The following is a 16,564-nucleotide window of genomic DNA, read 5'->3' as shown; positions in this document are numbered from 1 at the left end:
CAACTTCCGGTCCAGACTCCCATCTCATCCCCCTCCCTTCCCCCACCCCATCTCATCCCACCCCAGCAAAGGAGAACTGGGTGAGTGTAAAGGGAGTTCCTGGTATAGGAGGGAGCTTGGGCTGCCTTTCTAGGGATGAGGAGGGTTCCTGATTTTTTTTAAAAATAAGGATTTTGATCCATAGGAATTAAATCTAGAACCTGCCAATGCCTTGAGTAGCTGAACCAGCTGCAGGGTTCAAAAACAATGTGCAAGCTTTTGAGTACAACAGAACTCTCTCCTGTCCCTAACGTTTTTAAGCGGTTCAACCCAGTGGATTGCAACCCTTTGGCTTGCTCGATGTTTTGCTCCAGCTCCCAGAATCCCTGGAACCTTCCCTCTACTGGCTGAGGCTTCTGGGAGTTGAAGTCAAAACATCTGGAAGACTCAAGTTTGAGAACCCTTTGATCTAGCCTGATGAAGCGTTCTGGAGAAGCTGAAAGCTGGCACACTTGTGGAGGCGCAAAGAGGCTTTCTGTCACCTGGAAGACTTATCATTCAGAGTCATGAAAGCTCTGCCTTTAAAGGAATATGTTAAGGTTTTCCAGATGTCTCTTGGCTTTTTTTTTTCTTGTCACAGATGAACATAGCTAACCCTTTGGAGGCATTTGGAGGTGGAAATGGAGGATGAGATGGTTGGATGCTGCTCGGGGACAAAGTGGTTGGAGGACAGGGGGAAGGAAGAAAATTGCGGAGGGTGGGGGAAGACAGAAAGTGGGGGAGTGAAAGTTTCCCTGAACCCAGATTTCGAGGAGGAGGTGTGATCAGGGCTTGAATTTGGGAAAACTGCATGAACCGGAGGGCAAAAGAAAGAACTTTAGAAGCAGAAAGACAGCGTGGTGCAGTAGTTAGAGTGATGGGCTGTGGAAGGCTCTGGTCCCCATTGATCCGTGAAAGCCGCTGGGTGACCTTAAGGCTGTCACTCTGCCTAACCTTTATCTCACAGGGTTATTCTGAGGACAGAATGGAAAACTGCTGGATAGCTCATTGGTTGAGGTCTCTGGCTATGGAGACAGAGGTCGCGAGTTCGAATCCCCACGTGTGCCTCCTTAACAGGAACTGAACTTGATGATCTATAGGGCCCCTTCCAGCTCTGCAGTTCTGAGATGAGGATGATGAAAAAAAAGGAGCTACAAATGTGGTTAAATGATAGAGGTGTAAGATTGTTCTAATAAATGAATTCAAACTGCATCTCTTCCCCCACCCACAGGTATGGAAAGATGCCGTTGATCATCCCATAGCCTGCCTTCAAATATTTTGAAGGTGTAACAGGTTGTTCTTCACTGTTCCAGGGGGCAAAATGAAAAGTAAAGGGGCCTCTTGCTCTTTCTCAGGCTGGCCTACCTTACAGGGCTGTCGTAAGGATAAACTACTGTTTCTTGAGCTTATTGGAAGAAAATATATGAAACGAAAAGGGCCACGAAAGAGGAAATTCAGTTAGGAAATGCAGGGAGGATACCGCTTGACTAAGCAAACTGCAGCTTATTGCCTCAGATTTTAGGGCCTTGAAATAAAATATAATTCTATTCCTTTGTGCTATAGGTAAAGGTTCCCCTTGACATTTAGTCCAGTCGTGTCTGACTCTAGGGCACGGTGCTCATCCTGGTTTCCAAGCCGTAGAGCCAGCGTTTGTCCGAAGACAGTTTCCATGATCACGTGGCCAGCGCGACTAGACACGGAATGCTGTGATCTTCCCACCGAGGTGGTACCTATTTATCTAACTCGCATTTTGTATGCTTTCGAACTGCTAGGTTGGCAGGAGCTGGGACAAGGGACGGGAGCTCCCTCCGTCACGTGGATTCAATCTTACGACTGCTGGCCTTCTGACGCTGCAGCACAGAGGCTTCTGCGGACCGCTACCACGTCCCTCTCCTTTGTGCTATAGATGCTGTCAAATGTGGCAGTTTCTGGCACAGACCGGGGAAACTGTGATTATTGAAGGCTCTATTTCAACTCTCAGCCCTTTCCCCTCTCTTTTTTTCTTAGCCGGGAAAAAGAAAGAAATTTCAGGATCTAAAAGTTTTCAAGAGAGGTGATTCACTTTTTAAAAACATTGGCGGTCCTGCCCCCCCGACTGTTCCCCCAAACACCCATTTTTCATAACTGGAAGTTCTAACCATTACTGGACTTGTTAGTTTTTTTTAATGGTTTGGCATTTTTAGCAAAAGCAAAAACAAAACCTTGCCATGCCAAACCCACCATCGTTGCCCATACTTGGCTGAAGGCCTCAGAAAGTCGTAATATTGCCATGTGAGAAACTGAAGGGCTGAAGGACTACTGATAAGGCAAGTGTGCTTACAGATGAGGTGGGGTTTATAGGGCCAGATAAGTGATGGGGGAAAGCCATCCTTTCCACCAGCTGTTGAATTTCTTCTTCTTCTTTTTTTAACCAGTGGTATAATGGAGCCAGAGTTTATAGGATTGAAGCTCCAGGACCTTTCTAGCAGCAGGGACTACGGCATTATGTATTTATTTAAATATTTTTATCCCAGTTTTCTCCTTAAAAAGAACCCAAGGAGGGTTCTTCCTGCCATTCCCCCCCCCCCAAAGGGTTCCCTTTTTTCCCTGAGGTTAGCTGGACTTCTCACAGTCATGAGGAGAGAAATGGATTTCCCCAGGAACACTACAACATTCTAAGCTATTTCTGTTGTATCAGAAAATATTTGAAAGTGGTTTATTCTTGAATAGACAATTAAGAGGTATTAGCTGTACAAAACCCCTGCTCCTTAATTATGAATATTCACTAATCCAGTGGCCTCCATGTTTGGATTCTCCTTTTAGGCCTGAGTGGCTGTGAAGACTCTCATGGTGAACGCTGAACTTCTGAATGTACTACTGTATCACTGTTTCTGCATCCGTTTCCAGAAATATAAAATCTAACTTGATTTTTTCTTGTTCAGGTATTGAGACCAGTGTGGTAGCTGCTACTTGGTTGGAGGACTAATGAAAGCAGTAGCATGGGATGGGTTCTTTTTTATGATTATTCAGCATGGGTTGTGTTCATGTCTGTGTCTTTATGTGCCTCACTTCACAAAGGGGGGGGAACACTATACAGTAGTTTTGTGCAGAATGTATTTTGTGCAAATTGCAGAAAGCCTGATAAACATTGAGATACCAATATAGATATTGATATCTCAGTTTTGCATTGGAAGCAAGATCTATTGAGGGGGCAGAAAAATACGTGGTGCCTCGCAAGACAATGTTAATTCGTTCTGCGAAAAATGCTGTCTTGTGAAAACATCGTCTTGTGAAACGTGGCTCCCCATTGGAATGCATTGAAATCTATTTAATGCGTTCCAATGGAAAAATCATTGTCCTGTGAAAATCGTCCATAGGAAACATCGACTTGCGGAACGCGGTTCCCCATTGGAATGCATTGAAATTATTTAATACGTTCCAATGGGGAAAAATCATCATCTTGCGAAAATCGTCCATAGAAAGCATCATCCTGCGAAGCGCAACAACGATCGCAAAAACCAATCGTCTTGCGGATTAATCATCCCGCGAGGCAATCGTCTTGCAAGGCACCATTGTACTGAAATACCGTCTGGTCTGAGAATCTTACCAAATATGAAATTATTATGTACAGTGGTGCCTCGCTTAACGAGCGCACCGTTTAACGACGAATCTGCATAGTGACGCGTTTTTTGCGATCGCTAATGCGATCACATTGCGATGTTTTGGATAGGGAAAACATCCCCTTGTGATGATCGGTAAGCGTTTCGCTTACCGATCTTCGCATTGCGATGTTAGGGAAACAGCTGATTGGCAGTTCCAAAATGGCCACCAGGTGCAGAAAATGGCCGCCCGCATTGTTTTCGCGCCCTGCCCTTGCTTACCGAGGCGGCGAAAATGGCAGCCGGATGGGGAATCTTCCCTTACCGGTGAGTTTTCCCCCTCATAGGAACGCATTAAATGGAGTTTAATGCGTTCCTATGGAGTTTTCCTTTCCGTATAGCGATGTTACCGGATAGCGACGTTAATCCTGGAACGGATTAACGTCGCTATGCGGGGCACTACTGTATTTTTAGTCTTAAAATTCATCTGCAGGGAAGATTATTCACTAGCGCAGTTTGGAAGCCGCGCTCTGACTACAACCCCTCAAATACTCTAACCGCTATGATCAGGAGCCATCTGGGAATTCTGCAGGTTGTACTGGAAAAATATTTGAAAGTGGTTTGCTCTTAAATGGACAGTTAAGAGCCATTAGCTTTACAAAACCCCTGCTCCTTCATTATTGATACGCGCAACAACTCTTCTATATTATTGACATGCAGTAGTAACTCTTCCATACTTAGCTAGCTAAAATCACCGGTTTGTAAAATACTGTACATTTCTCTCTCCAGGGTGTCATATTTTGCACGTAGAGCAACATCTCGGCTTTTTAGGGCTTCGTAGAGATGTTTGCCTGTGGAACCCTTCCTTGAAGACAGGGAACGTCACAACAAGGAGGGGGGCTTTATCTTGGAAGCAACCTTAGAGTGAACGAAGATGGAAGAGCCAGACTCATTTGCTCCAGCAACAAGAAGGCCCGTGTTAATCGAGGCTCAGCATGGCGAGGACAGGTGGAAAGAAGAATCTGGCCAGGATTTCCTGGGTGAGGAGGAAAACAGCCCCGATGCGCAGCGCCAGCATTTCAGGCGGTTCGGCTACCTGGAGGCCACGGGTCCCCGAGAGGTCTGCACCCGACTCTACAGCCTTTGCTGTCAGTGGCTCAAGCCCAGAAAGCACACCAAGGCTCAGATCCTGGACCTGGTGATCCTGGAGCAGTTCCTGGCTATCCTGCCCCCAGAGATGGAGAACTGGGTCCGGGAGTGTGGGGCAGAGACCACTGCCCAGGCGGTGGCCTTGGCCGAAGGTTTCCTTCTGAGCCTGGCAGAGGAGAAGAAGCAGGAAGAGCAGCAGGTGAAAGCACCTCACCTTTAATAATCGCAGGGGGTAGAGAATATTGTAGACTCGTCTCCTGGGAATCCTTGCCCTTTCTCCAAGTTTTGGTGCCAGCCTGCTTGGTCTGGGCTCACCTGTTGCCCCTCTCTTTCCTCCTTAATTTTTTTTCCTTCCCTCTTCCCTGCCTGGGACACATTTTCCCCTTTCAGATGGAGGACCGGGCAGAAGCGGCCCGCGATTCCCCGAAGACAGAGAAGGTTACACTCCGCCCAACCCAGGGGCTGCTGTTCCGATGGATCGTGCAGGCGAGGGAAGGAGGAGCAGCCTCGTCAGGTAAGTATCCATGCGAGGATCTCAGCTTCCCAGAAAGTAGCTGTGTTAGACTATTGGCAAAAGGAAAGAAAGGAGCAGGGGAAACACAATAGCGTAGCACTTTTAAAGACTAGTAGTTTGCTTTCAGCGTGAACTTCTGGGGAATCAAAGTCCACTTTCTTGGTGACTGGAGTGTAAGCTCATGACCTGTGTGCAGTATATATATACAGTAGTGCCCCGCAAGACGATGTTAATTTGTTCCATTGAAATCGCTGTCTTGTGAAAACATCGTCTTGCGAAAAGCATTTCCCCATTGGAATGCATTGGAATCTGTTTAATGTGTTCCAGTGGGGCAAAATCATCATTGTTCTGCAAAAATCGCCCACAGGGAAACAATTTTGCAAAGCGCCAATCAGCTGTTAAAAATCATCATCTTGCGAAAAATGGTCTGCGAAGCACGGACCCAAATATCATCCAGCGAAAATCGCCCATAGGAAACACTGTTTTGCGAAGCGCTATAGTGATCGCAAAAACTCATCGTCATGCGGATTCATCGTTTTGTGAGGTCATCGTCTAGCGGGGCACCACTGTATATCCCCAGAGATGAGGATAATAGAAATGTGACATTGGTCTGTCAGTATAGAAATGCAGCTATCAAGTAAGGGTCTTCAGTTGTTCCAAATATTCCTCCTGCTGTTATGTTCTTTCTTGATCCTGAGATGACCTTGATGCCACCATCCCTTGACCCTCTCCTGCCGTCGCCACCATGAAGAATACAGGTGTTCTCCCTTTTTGATTGCTCTTTCTTCTTGGAAGCAATGTATGCCTTCCCTGTTCACCTGGTTTCCTAGCAGACTCTCACTCCAAGAAGTGCTGAGCTGATGGCTGCCAGCTCCTTGGTTTGGGTCTCTGGCTGGGGACTCATAGGTTGGGAGTTCGATTCCCCACTGGGCCTCCTTGACAAGGGCTGGACTCCATGATCCATAGGGCCCCTTCCAGCTCTGCAGTTTTAAGATGATGATGATTGGTAAAGCTTGTTTTGAAAGAAAGCTAGTGATTTTAGAGTTTGACCACTTTTGATTGCAAGTTTTCTAGTGAGATGGCAGGTGTGGATTTGCAGATGGGAACGTAGCCCCCAATTTCCAGAACTTGACCCTCCCTCCCTTCATAAGGTGGAGGCCGCTATAAACCATCCTGCCAAGGATGTGTTTAAAAAGTCCTAGATTTAAAAATAGTAAATCATGGCCACCCTAATTTCTTTCATCTTTCTGTAGACCATTTAGTGCAGTGAGAAAGGAAAGATCGGGGGTAAGTCATTTTATTTTATATGGGGAACACACCCTCTTTGTAGGTTTTCATGCTTTGGGAGGCATTGATACTAAGGACTAGCACCTTGAGTAGTGCCCCAGAGCAAACAAAATTCAATGGCTTCCCGAATGGTTTGTTTTTCCCGCCAGGTGATGAAATCATCTCAATGCTTCATCCCAAGTCATCTTCGCTGCGTGATGGAGCAGGAACGGTTGCCGAAGAGCTGCTGGATCAGGTAGGAGAAGAACAAGCCTTTGGAGATCTGGTCTGGAGACAGGCTGGTTGGCTTTCTCTTCGGCACGCCTTCCCAGTCATTAAAGAATCTACTTCTTTTCTTTTGTTTCTGTCCAAACTGTCTGCTTAGCAAGGCTTTGAACTCAGCTGAGGAAGAGTGGGGGCTCCTGCAGCCGCTTGACATCTGTTGTTTTTACTGTTACCTCTCTCTTTATTTATTTATTTATTTATCGAATGAATGTTTTCCCTTATACAGAACATCTCTGTCTTTCTCTCATTCATACTTTTCTCCCTTCTCTCCCATTCAGGATGCGGTGGTGCCTTTTGAAGAGGTGGCCGTGCGTTTCAGCGAGGAGGAGCGGGCCCTGATGGATCCAGGCCAGAAGGCTCTGCACAGGGAGGTCATGGAGGAGAATTATGGGATGGTGGCCTCTCTTGGTAAATATCCCCGTGCATCTTGAAGACGGATTGCTGCAATCTTTGGTCAGGATCACTTACTGCTATGGTTGGCTGCAATCTGCTCTGCAGTAATATTTTGCTTAGCACTCAAGATAATTTTTAAAAAATTGCACTAACTGAATCAGCAGTAAATAGAGTTATTTTAACAAATCAGCACAGCGCAGATAAACTAGGCTCCATGTCTCCTGGAGACCCAGCCTACCTCTTTTAAGTAGACTGAATCTCAGTTAAGTACCCCAAAATGGCCGCCCAAGCACACGCTATAGCAAATCAGTGCTAAACTGGGCAGTGCTATGCAAGGTATTATGGTATTTGTTTCGTATACTTGCACCTTGCCTTTCCCCCCAAAATAAGTCAATGGCTTCTCCTTTTTTTAAATTCTCACAACAACCCTGTGAGGTAGACTAGGCCGAGAGATAGGCACGGTCACTCAGGGAGTCCTGCTTTGGATCCCCCGAGTCTCAGTTCAGTGCTCCAGCTACTACACCATGGTGGCTTTGGGTGGCGATGTCGTGGAAAGCATGAGTGGCTGGCCTATGTTGCCTTCAGTATTGTGTACAGTGGTGCCTCGGTTAACGACGATAATCCGTTCCAGGAAAATCGCCGTTAAGCGAAAACATCGTAAAGCGAAATTAAAAAGGCAATTGAAACGCATTGAAAACCATTCAATGCGTTCCAATGGGCTAAAAACTCACCGTCCAGCGAAGATCCTCCATACGGCAGCCATTTTCGGTGCCTGAATAGCGAGGAATCCATCCCTAAGCACAGCGGGGAGCCATTTTAAGCGGTCAATTTGAAAACCCGACGATCAGCTGTTTTTGATCATCGCAAAGCGAAAATTGGTTCCCGAAGCAGGGAACCGATCATCGCTAAACGAAATTCCTCCATTGAGACCATCGTTTTGGGATCACAATAACATCGTTGTAAAGCAGATTCGTTGTAATGCGGGGCAATCGTTAAGCGGGGCGCGACTGTATTTAGTCCTCATCAGTGGTGTACTGGTAAATTTGGAAGCACAGGTTGTCGTAAAGACAGTCCCCATAACTGCCTCCATGAAGAACGGAGGCAGCTGGGTCAGACTGTAGTGATACATGAGGAGGAAGAGGATGTCTTTTATAGAGCAAATGACTCTTCATGACCTCTTGAGGTGGGTCACTTCAAGTTGGCGGGCCATATTCTGCTCCCTCGGGAATGAACCACTGCAGACTTTTTCCTATACCTACTGTAACGTGGCTGTGGCAAACCCAGACCTACTGGGATCTGCCACACGTTTACTAAGCTGCCACCAACCATTCCCTATAAGAAGTCACACAGACCAGGGATGGATTTTTAACAAATAAAAAAATAAGGTTTATTTAAAACAACACACAGGCAAAATAAAATGATCAGGTGAATAAGATATAGTAACGTGGCTTAGTCTCATTCATACATGCATACAGTTTGGTTCACACAGAACCCTTAACTTGAAGCACAGACCCTGAACCTATCAGTTCTGGCTAACCAACAGACACCTGAACCTATCAGGTTGGTACTCTGACACACAGTAGTACCCTGTCTGACACACAGACTCCCACACCAGCTTCTTCTTCCCAGCTGCTGCTTCGTCACATCCCAGCGTCTCTCCACACACCACACAGGCTTCACATATATATACAGTACAGCCCCTCCTCCTGATGTCCCGCCTTCCACTCCCCATAGGATGGAACTTTCCCTCCAAACCCATGACAGACAGGTAACATCAGTGCTGTATGTAACACCTCCCCTCTTTATAAGTTGTTTTGTAGGGGGAAAGCTAAGGTGCTTTTTCCCAAAAAAACAACCTGGATAAAACACATAACAACAGTTATACATACCATATTATACTTACTCATACTTACATTCTAAGTTAACCATAGCAATTAGGCATTTAAACATTTACCATATACATTACATCAATTTACCTTTATTCTTACAAACCAAATTCAAAAAAACAGGTACATTTAACTTTTTGTTCACCAAAATATATACATAGTCCATGTTCTTTCGCCGTCTTCATTCTTCAGGTCTTCTTGACAAGGCGTCAGCAACACAGTTCACTGACCCTCTGACCACCTTCACTTCAAAGTCATAGTCCTGTAGGTTTAAAGCCCACCTCATAAGTTTGCTATTGTGGGTTTTCATTGTCTTTAACCATTGCAGTGGTGAATGGTCAGTGCACAGAACAAAATGTCTTCCCCAGATGTAAGGCTTGGCCTTCTGGATCGCGTAGACTATGGCCAAACACTCCTTCTCCACGGTCGCCAAATGTCTCTCACCTTTTTGAAGTTTCCTACTCAGGTAGGACACTGGATGCTGGTCACCATTCTCATCCTCCTGGCACAGAACTGCTCCTACCCCGCTGTTAGACGCATCGGTGTAGATGATGAACTCCCGCTCGAAGTCTGGAGCACGCAGCACTGGATAGTTGATGAGCGCCTGCTTCAACCTCTGGAACGCCTCCTCACAGTCGCTGGTCCACGGGATGCGGTCATCAGTCTTCTTCCTCGTCAGATCGGTCAGCGGAGCCGCAATCTCGCTAAACCTCGGGATGAACTTTCTGTAGTAGCCCACCAACCCAAGAAATGATTTGACTTTTTTCTTGGTGTTGGGTCTGGGCCAATCACGAACAGCTTCTATTTTGGCCTCCAGGGGTTTTATCACTCCTCCCCCTACCATGTGACCCAAGTATTTTATTTCTGGGCTACCCAGCTGCAGTTTGTTCTCTTTGCAGAGCCTAGGCCAAAGCACTTCCTCCCCTGGGTCAAAGCGCCTCTCCCCGGCTCTCTGGACACACCAGGCTTTCTTTCTGACCTTTTGAGCTTGCAGGGTCTCTGCTGCTAGCTCTAGGTTTCTCTTTAGGTCATTCATCAAGGTGTCTATGTATGTCACAACGTCTTGTGGGTCATCCTGGGTGATCTGCTCCCAATTTTGTTTGATCAAATCAAGGGGCCCTTTCACCCTTCTCCCAAATAAAAGTTCAAATGGACTGAACCCGGTACTGGCTTGTGGCACTGATCGATAAGCGAACAAAAGGGGTTGCAGCTTCTGGTCCCAATTGTTTGGATTCTCTGCCAAGTAAGCCCTAATCATGCGCATTAGAGTCCCATTGAACTTCTCAGTTAACCCATTACTTTCAGGATGATAAGCAGTGGTTTCCTTGTGCTTAATTCCACAGATTTGCCATAAGCGTTTCATGAGCTTTGATGTGAACGATGCGCCCAAATCTGTGATTATCTCTGAGGCAAATCCCATCCTGGACATATACCCCACCAAGGCATCTGCCACTGTGTTAGTTTCAATGTTAGTCAAGGGTATGGCTTCAGGGTACCTCGTGGCATGGTCCACAATTGTGAGAATGAACCTGTTCCCCCTCTTTGTGGCCTTGGGCAAAGGTCCCACAATATCCACCCCTATGCATTTGAACGGAGTGTCAATCACAGGCAAAGGGCACAACTTTGCTTTGGTCCTGTCGCGGCTATTCCCCTGCCTTTGACACACATCCCATTGTTTACAGAACTCCCTGATCTGCTTCCCTATGTCAGGCCAGTAGAAATTCTGTGTGATTCTCTGCTGTGTTTTGTTCACCCCTAAGTGCGCAGCAAACATGTCAGAGTGCCCCCTTTGTAAGATCATGGGGCGATACTTTTCAGGTACCACTAGCTGACTTCTGATCCCATCTCCCCCTTTTGAGATATTCCTCAGGGTCCCTCTATATAAAATCCCCTTTTTCTCCAGAAATCTCACTGGGGTTTCAGGTGTTAGCTGGGCGTCAGTCACCTGTTCAAAACACTTTTGGAGAGTGGCGTCTGCCTTTTGCTCTTGTCCAAATCTGCTGTCTGTGGTTAAGGTTTCCACCACAGCTTCTGAACTCCCCTCTGCTTCCGTCTCTGGCTCTTCAATACCCCCTTGAACTGTCCCCGTGGTGGCTTGTGAACGTGTAATCACTAGCACCCTTTTCACATGTTCAGCCAGGTCATTTCCCACGAGCACGGCTGCTGGCAGAGTCGATGAAATCGCTAGCCGCCAAACTCCCCTCCAGCCTTGAAAGTTCACAGGTACCTCCGCTACTGGCAGAGAGATTACCTGCCCCTCAATCCCTGCCACCTTCATGCTCTCATTTGGGATTACATACTCCCTAGGAATAATATCTGGATGGCACAGGGTCACCTGGGAACAAGTGTCCCGCAGCCCCCTATACTGACGGTCAAGTATTCCTACGTCCACCCCTGCTGTCTCAAACAACTGAGAATCTGTTCTCACCAGCAAGCATCGCTTGACCTCCACAAGAGGACCACCTTCCTCAGCCTGATCAGCAGATGCAGCCGTTCCAGACTGAGCAGCCATGGCAACAGGCTCCCTCAGTGACAATGAGCCTTGCTCTTTCTGGACACAGAACACAGCTTTTGGCTTGGTTCCACTAGAATCCTGAGGCACAATTCCTTTTAGCTGCTTTAATTTCTCACACTCTGAGATTAGATGGCCCTTTCCCTGACAGAAATAACATTTTCTGGTGTATTTTGATTCTCTCTCATCTTGTTTTGGTTTTCCCTCCAAAATCTGAGGTCTTGGTTTCATGTCTGAGGGCTTCCCTTCACCATGGGCCCCTCCCCCTTGCTGGCTTTTCCCTGGTCCCTGAGAGTACTTGCTGTAGGTTTCTTTGGGTTTTCCTACAGATTTCTCCTCACCTAAGGGCTTTCTTATCTGGTGAATAAAATCTGCAATCTCGGCGGCTTCTGCCACAGATTTTGGTTTCCTTTCCCTCACCTGGAATTTCAATTCCCCATGCAGGACTGAATAGAACTGTTCCAGCGCTATCAAATCTTTAAGCTGCTGAAAGGTCTCTGTCCCCTCCTGCGATAGCCATTTCTCAAGCAGCCTCACCAATTGGGCCCCCACTTGGGTAAAAGTCTGCTCTGGCTTTTTGGTGATTGACCTAAATCTTTGTCTCAGCTGTTCCGCATTTATCCCATGTCTTGCAAACACCAGTTTTTTAAACTCTGCAAAATCTCTCATCAGTTCCTCTGGCATCTCTGAATAAACCTCAGCCAGGCTACCACTGATTAAAGATCGCATGATGGTCATCTTCTCAGTTTCCCTCACTGAGAAGTCCACAAACGCTCTTTCCACTAAGGAAAAGAACACCTCAGGACAATCTCCCTTGTGGTACACAGGGAATTTCTTCAGGTCAGCCTTAGACAATTGGCCTCCCTCAGAATCCCTATTGTTATTATTATTCTGATTCATCAGTTCCAATTTTCTTAGCTCAAACGCCATTTTCTCTCTCTCCATTCTTTCTTCTCTTTCCATTCTCTCAATCTCAAATTGCCTTCTTTCTCTCTCTAATCTTTCCTCCTTTTCCATTCTCTCTCTCTCTAATCTTTCCTCCATTTCCCTCACCCTCAGTTCATGCTGTTGGGCTAGGAGTAATTTTCTGAGTTCTGGGTTCTGCTCTCCTGTGCTGTCACCCTGCACTGAGCCAAATTCATCCTCAGAACCTTGGTCAATCTGGGGGTCTTTCACTTCACCCATTTCTGCCATCTGGCTTCGAGTCAAGGGCATACTCCCCCCTCAGAACAGGCTGCTTTAAAAGTCAAGCCTCAAAATAAAACGACCACTTTTTTTCTCTTTTGCCTCAGAACCAGCTTTCTATAGATTGCTGCTGTTCTTCAGCACTTAACTTGCAACTGTAGCGATTTAGAGTCTACCCCCCTCTGCTGGGCCTCTCAGCAGGCAGGCTAGATCACTGTTACTACACAGTTTTGCCTCAGCTTTTTTCCCGCCAAAACCAGGCTGCCTCAGAGCACTCTAATCTAGTCTCCCCAGTTGGCACGTTCTTCCACTAGCGCACCTCCCCGTGAGGTACACCTAGAAGATTACCTACGCGCCTTAGATTGTCCCTGACTAGACCCCCCTTGCTCTGGGCACACTTGCCAAGGCTTTGCTGGACCGCTGGACAACTGGACCAGTCGTATCCCACCGCTGCCACCAATCAATGTGACAAACCCAGACCTACTGGGATCTGCCACACGTTTACTAAGCTGCCACCAACCATTCCCTATAAGAAGTCACACAGACCAGGGATGGATTTTTAACAAATAAAAAAATAAGGTTTATTTAAAACAACACACAGGCAAAATAAAATGATCAGGTGAATAAGATATAGTAACGTGGCTTAGTCTCATTCATACATGCATACAGTTTGGTTCACACAGAACCCTTAACTTGAAGCACAGACCCTGAACCTATCAGTTCTGGCTAACCAACAGACACCTGAACCTATCAGGTTGGTACTCTGACACACAGTAGTACCCTGTCTGACACACAGACTCCCACACCAGCTTCTTCTTCCCAGCTGCTGCTTCGTCACATCCCAGCGTCTCTCCACACACCACACAGGCTTCACATATATATACAGTACAGCCCCTCCTCCTGATGTCCCGCCTTCCACTCCCCATAGGATGGAACTTTCCCTCCAAACCCATGACAGACAGGTAACATCAGTGCTGTATGTAACAGTGGCAACTTGCCACCCAAGAACTGCTGGATAGCTCAGTGGTTGAGGTCCCTGGCTGCAGTCTTGGAAGCTAGGAGTTCAATTCCCCACTGGGCCTCTTCGATAAGGGCTGGACTCGATGATCCCCTAGGGTCCCTTCCAGCTTTGCAGTTCGAAGATGGTGGTGATGATGGAGTCACTGATATAGGAGTTGCTGAAACTCTTTGTAATCAAGAGGAAGTAGCTTTCTGAGGCAGTCGGGGTCCCTCCTCTGGCTACTTCTGCTTTTGCTGGTGACACAGATCACCCTGATTGTAGTGGCAAATGGAGGCAGTTTGTGCTAATCAGCAGAGGGTCTTTGGTACAGGATCAGAATTATTAGCAAGATGGAGAGAAGCCGGCCAGTTTCTAATCATTTTATACAGCGTTCTTTTATTCTCAGGACCTGGGATGGGGTTTCTTCTCTGATTTAAGGATCCATTTCACCTTTGTCAGGTTTCTTATATTTTATTTACTGCAGGTGATGGCAGGGAAAGCAGTAAAGGGAGCGAACAACGGATGAGGGAAACTGAAGCAAAACACGAGTGGAATAAATCCGTTTCTTCAAGAGAAATGGATTCCCTTGAAATTCCAAACCCACAAGAATACTACAGATGGACCAAAATGGATCAGACTCTTCTGTCTGCGGAAAATGTAACTAAGAGAACAAGCATGAACATATACAAAGCTGTTCAGGCCGAGGAGAAGCCTTATAAATGCTCCGAATGTGGAAAGAGCTTCTGGTGGACCTCTCACCTTTGTTCACATCAGAGAATTCACACGGGAGAAAAACCTTACAAGTGCGCCGTTTGTGGAAAGAGCTTCAGTATGATCGGGAACCTTACACAACACCAGGTCATTCACACGGGAGAGAAACCACACAAATGCTCCACCTGCGGCAAAAGGTTTTGTAAGATTGGAAACCTTACACAACACCAAATAACTCATATGGGAGAAAAACCACATGAATGCCTCGTGTGTAGGAAAAGTTTTAGTAACATTGAGAATCTGGCCCAACACCAGATTATTCATACAGGAGAAAAACCGCACAAATGCTCAGTGTGTGGGAGGAGCTTCAGGCACCGCACACACCTTTGTTCCCATCAAAGGACCCACACGGGGGAGAAACCACACAAATGCGCCACGTGTGGGAAAAGCTTCAGTATGGTCGGAAACCTCACGCAACATCAAATCATTCATACAGGAGAGAAACCCTACCAGTGCCCCACGTGTGGCAAAAGCTTCAGTCGGATCAGTAACCTAACACAACATCAAATAATTCATACCGAGGAGAAACCCTACAAATGCTTTATGTGTGGGAAAAGCTTCAACCGCCGCACAAACCTTACTTACCATCAGAGAATCCACACAAGGGAGAAAGCTGTGGATTCCATAATTATGGGGAGTATGATACAATATGCTGAACAAACACACCTCTTTCTGTTGAAGGAGCCATGTTCAGAAGATAAATAGTAAGATTATAATGTATAAACAACTCTATTTTTTGCAAATTCGGCCCTCCAATATACATAGTTTGGTTTTGGATTTAAGGACTTTAGAACCGGCCGGGCAAAGTGAACCAGTCTCCTCAGGTCACAGATGTCAGGGACAAATTCCACCTCACAACTTTTCCCTCTGTTGAACAACAACTGCTTGTGTCACACAGCCTGTGCTTCACACACCCCGTCAAGCCTGAGGAACCCTGTTCCATTGCTGCTGTTGAAATAAGACTCAACAGGCAGCCCAGCTGGCTTATATACAGGAAGGTGAAGAAGGGGGTCATCTTGTCTTTTGCCTCAGGAGGTAAAATATTCTTGGCCAGCCAAAGCAATTTGGGAATTTTTTTTTATAATGCCTGGCAACTGATGAATAATTACTTCTGTTTTAGATAGATTGGCTATGGTTAGCATATTTTAACGTACTGATTGTTTTGTTTTTTTTAAAAAAAGTGTTACTATAATCTGCCCTAGCAATATATCTCTAGGACAGAGTAGACATTTGGATAGTAAAATAAAAGACATTACATACATTGACTTTTGAGATACTTTTTCATCTAGTGGTTGCTCCCCCCCAGCTTTAATTTTAAAAGATTCCAGGGAACTAATTAGAGTTTTGATAGGAAATGTATGGCTCCTCAGGTGATCTCTGACTACAGCTTCCATCATTCTTCACCTTTGGCAAGGTTGGCTAAGGCTAATGGGAGTGACAGTCTCACAACTTTTTAAATGGCCACCAGTTGCTGAATCTGAAGGGATGTGGTGGCGCTGCGGGCTAAAACCGCAGAAGCCTGTGCTGCAGGGTCAGAAGACCAGCAGTCGTAAGATCGAATCCACGTGACAGAGTGAGCACCCGTTGCTTGTCCCAGCTCCCGCCAACCTAGCGGTTCGAAAGCATGCAAATGCAAGTACATAAATAGGAACGACCTTGGTTGGAAGGTAACAGTGTTCTGTGTCTAAGTCGCACTGGCCATGTGACCACGGAAAGATTGTCTTCGGACAAACGCTGGCTCTATGGCTTGGAAACAGGGATGAGCACTGCCCCCTAGAGTCGAACACGACTGGACAAAAATTGTCAAGGGGAACCTTTACCTTTACAATTGTCCAACCTAGAGGATTATGAGGGGATGTTGAAGGGTTTAAGATTTCAGGAAATTTTGAAGCCATGGCAACAAGCGGGAAAATTTAATTTTTGTTGGTAGGGGGAGAAAATTGACATTTTGGGGGAAATAAAAATGTCTGGGAATGTCCAGCCAGAGCTGACCGCCCCTCCCCCCCG

The 16,564-nt window shown here is 46.4% G+C and overlaps 1 protein-coding gene across 3 annotated transcripts; it reads left to right on the top strand.

The window, feature by feature from the left end:
- The first annotated feature begins 3 nt into the window (after positions 1 to 3).
- LOC110091644 (zinc finger protein 213) lies at positions 4 to 15,822 on the top strand. Of its 3 annotated transcripts, XM_078388155.1 has the most exons (7): positions 35 to 80; positions 1,582 to 1,741; positions 4,386 to 4,944; positions 5,136 to 5,259; positions 6,696 to 6,781; positions 7,089 to 7,218; positions 14,271 to 15,822. In XM_078388155.1, exons 3-7 carry the CDS (start codon positions 4,531 to 4,533, stop codon positions 15,260 to 15,262), a joined length of 1,746 nt encoding a protein of 581 aa, XP_078244281.1. In that variant the 5' UTR covers positions 35 to 80; positions 1,582 to 1,741; positions 4,386 to 4,530; the 3' UTR covers positions 15,263 to 15,822. The 3 variants fall into 3 exon arrangements, with proteins under 3 accessions (XP_020671494.3, XP_078244281.1, XP_072844471.2); XM_020815835.3 differs by lacking the exon at positions 1,582 to 1,741 and having other exon boundaries at positions 4 to 80; XM_072988370.2 differs by lacking the exon at positions 35 to 80 and having other exon boundaries at positions 98 to 1,741.
- The last annotated feature ends 742 nt before the right edge of the window (positions 15,823 to 16,564 follow it).

Source organism: Pogona vitticeps, chromosome 2, assembly GCF_051106095.1.
Source record: "Pogona vitticeps strain Pit_001003342236 chromosome 2, PviZW2.1, whole genome shotgun sequence".
Taxonomy (NCBI): Eukaryota; Metazoa; Chordata; class Lepidosauria; order Squamata; family Agamidae; genus Pogona; species Pogona vitticeps.
The sequence above is the reverse complement of the archived record's forward strand: the minus strand, read 5'-3'. Positions and strand labels throughout refer to the sequence as shown.

Bases quoted from the DNA above. Each gene is read 5' to 3' on its own strand.
- LOC110091644 (XM_020815835.3), top strand. From the start codon at position 4,531: ATGGAAGAGCCAGACTCATTTGCTCCAGCAACAAGAAGGCCCGTGTTA. The intron at 4,945-5,135 runs GTGAAAGCACCT...TTCCCCTTTCAG, and splicing joins AGAAGCAGGAAGAGCAGCAG to ATGGAGGACCGGGCAGAAGC. The intron at 6,782-7,088 runs GTAGGAGAAGAA...TCTCCCATTCAG, and splicing joins CCGAAGAGCTGCTGGATCAG to GATGCGGTGGTGCCTTTTGA.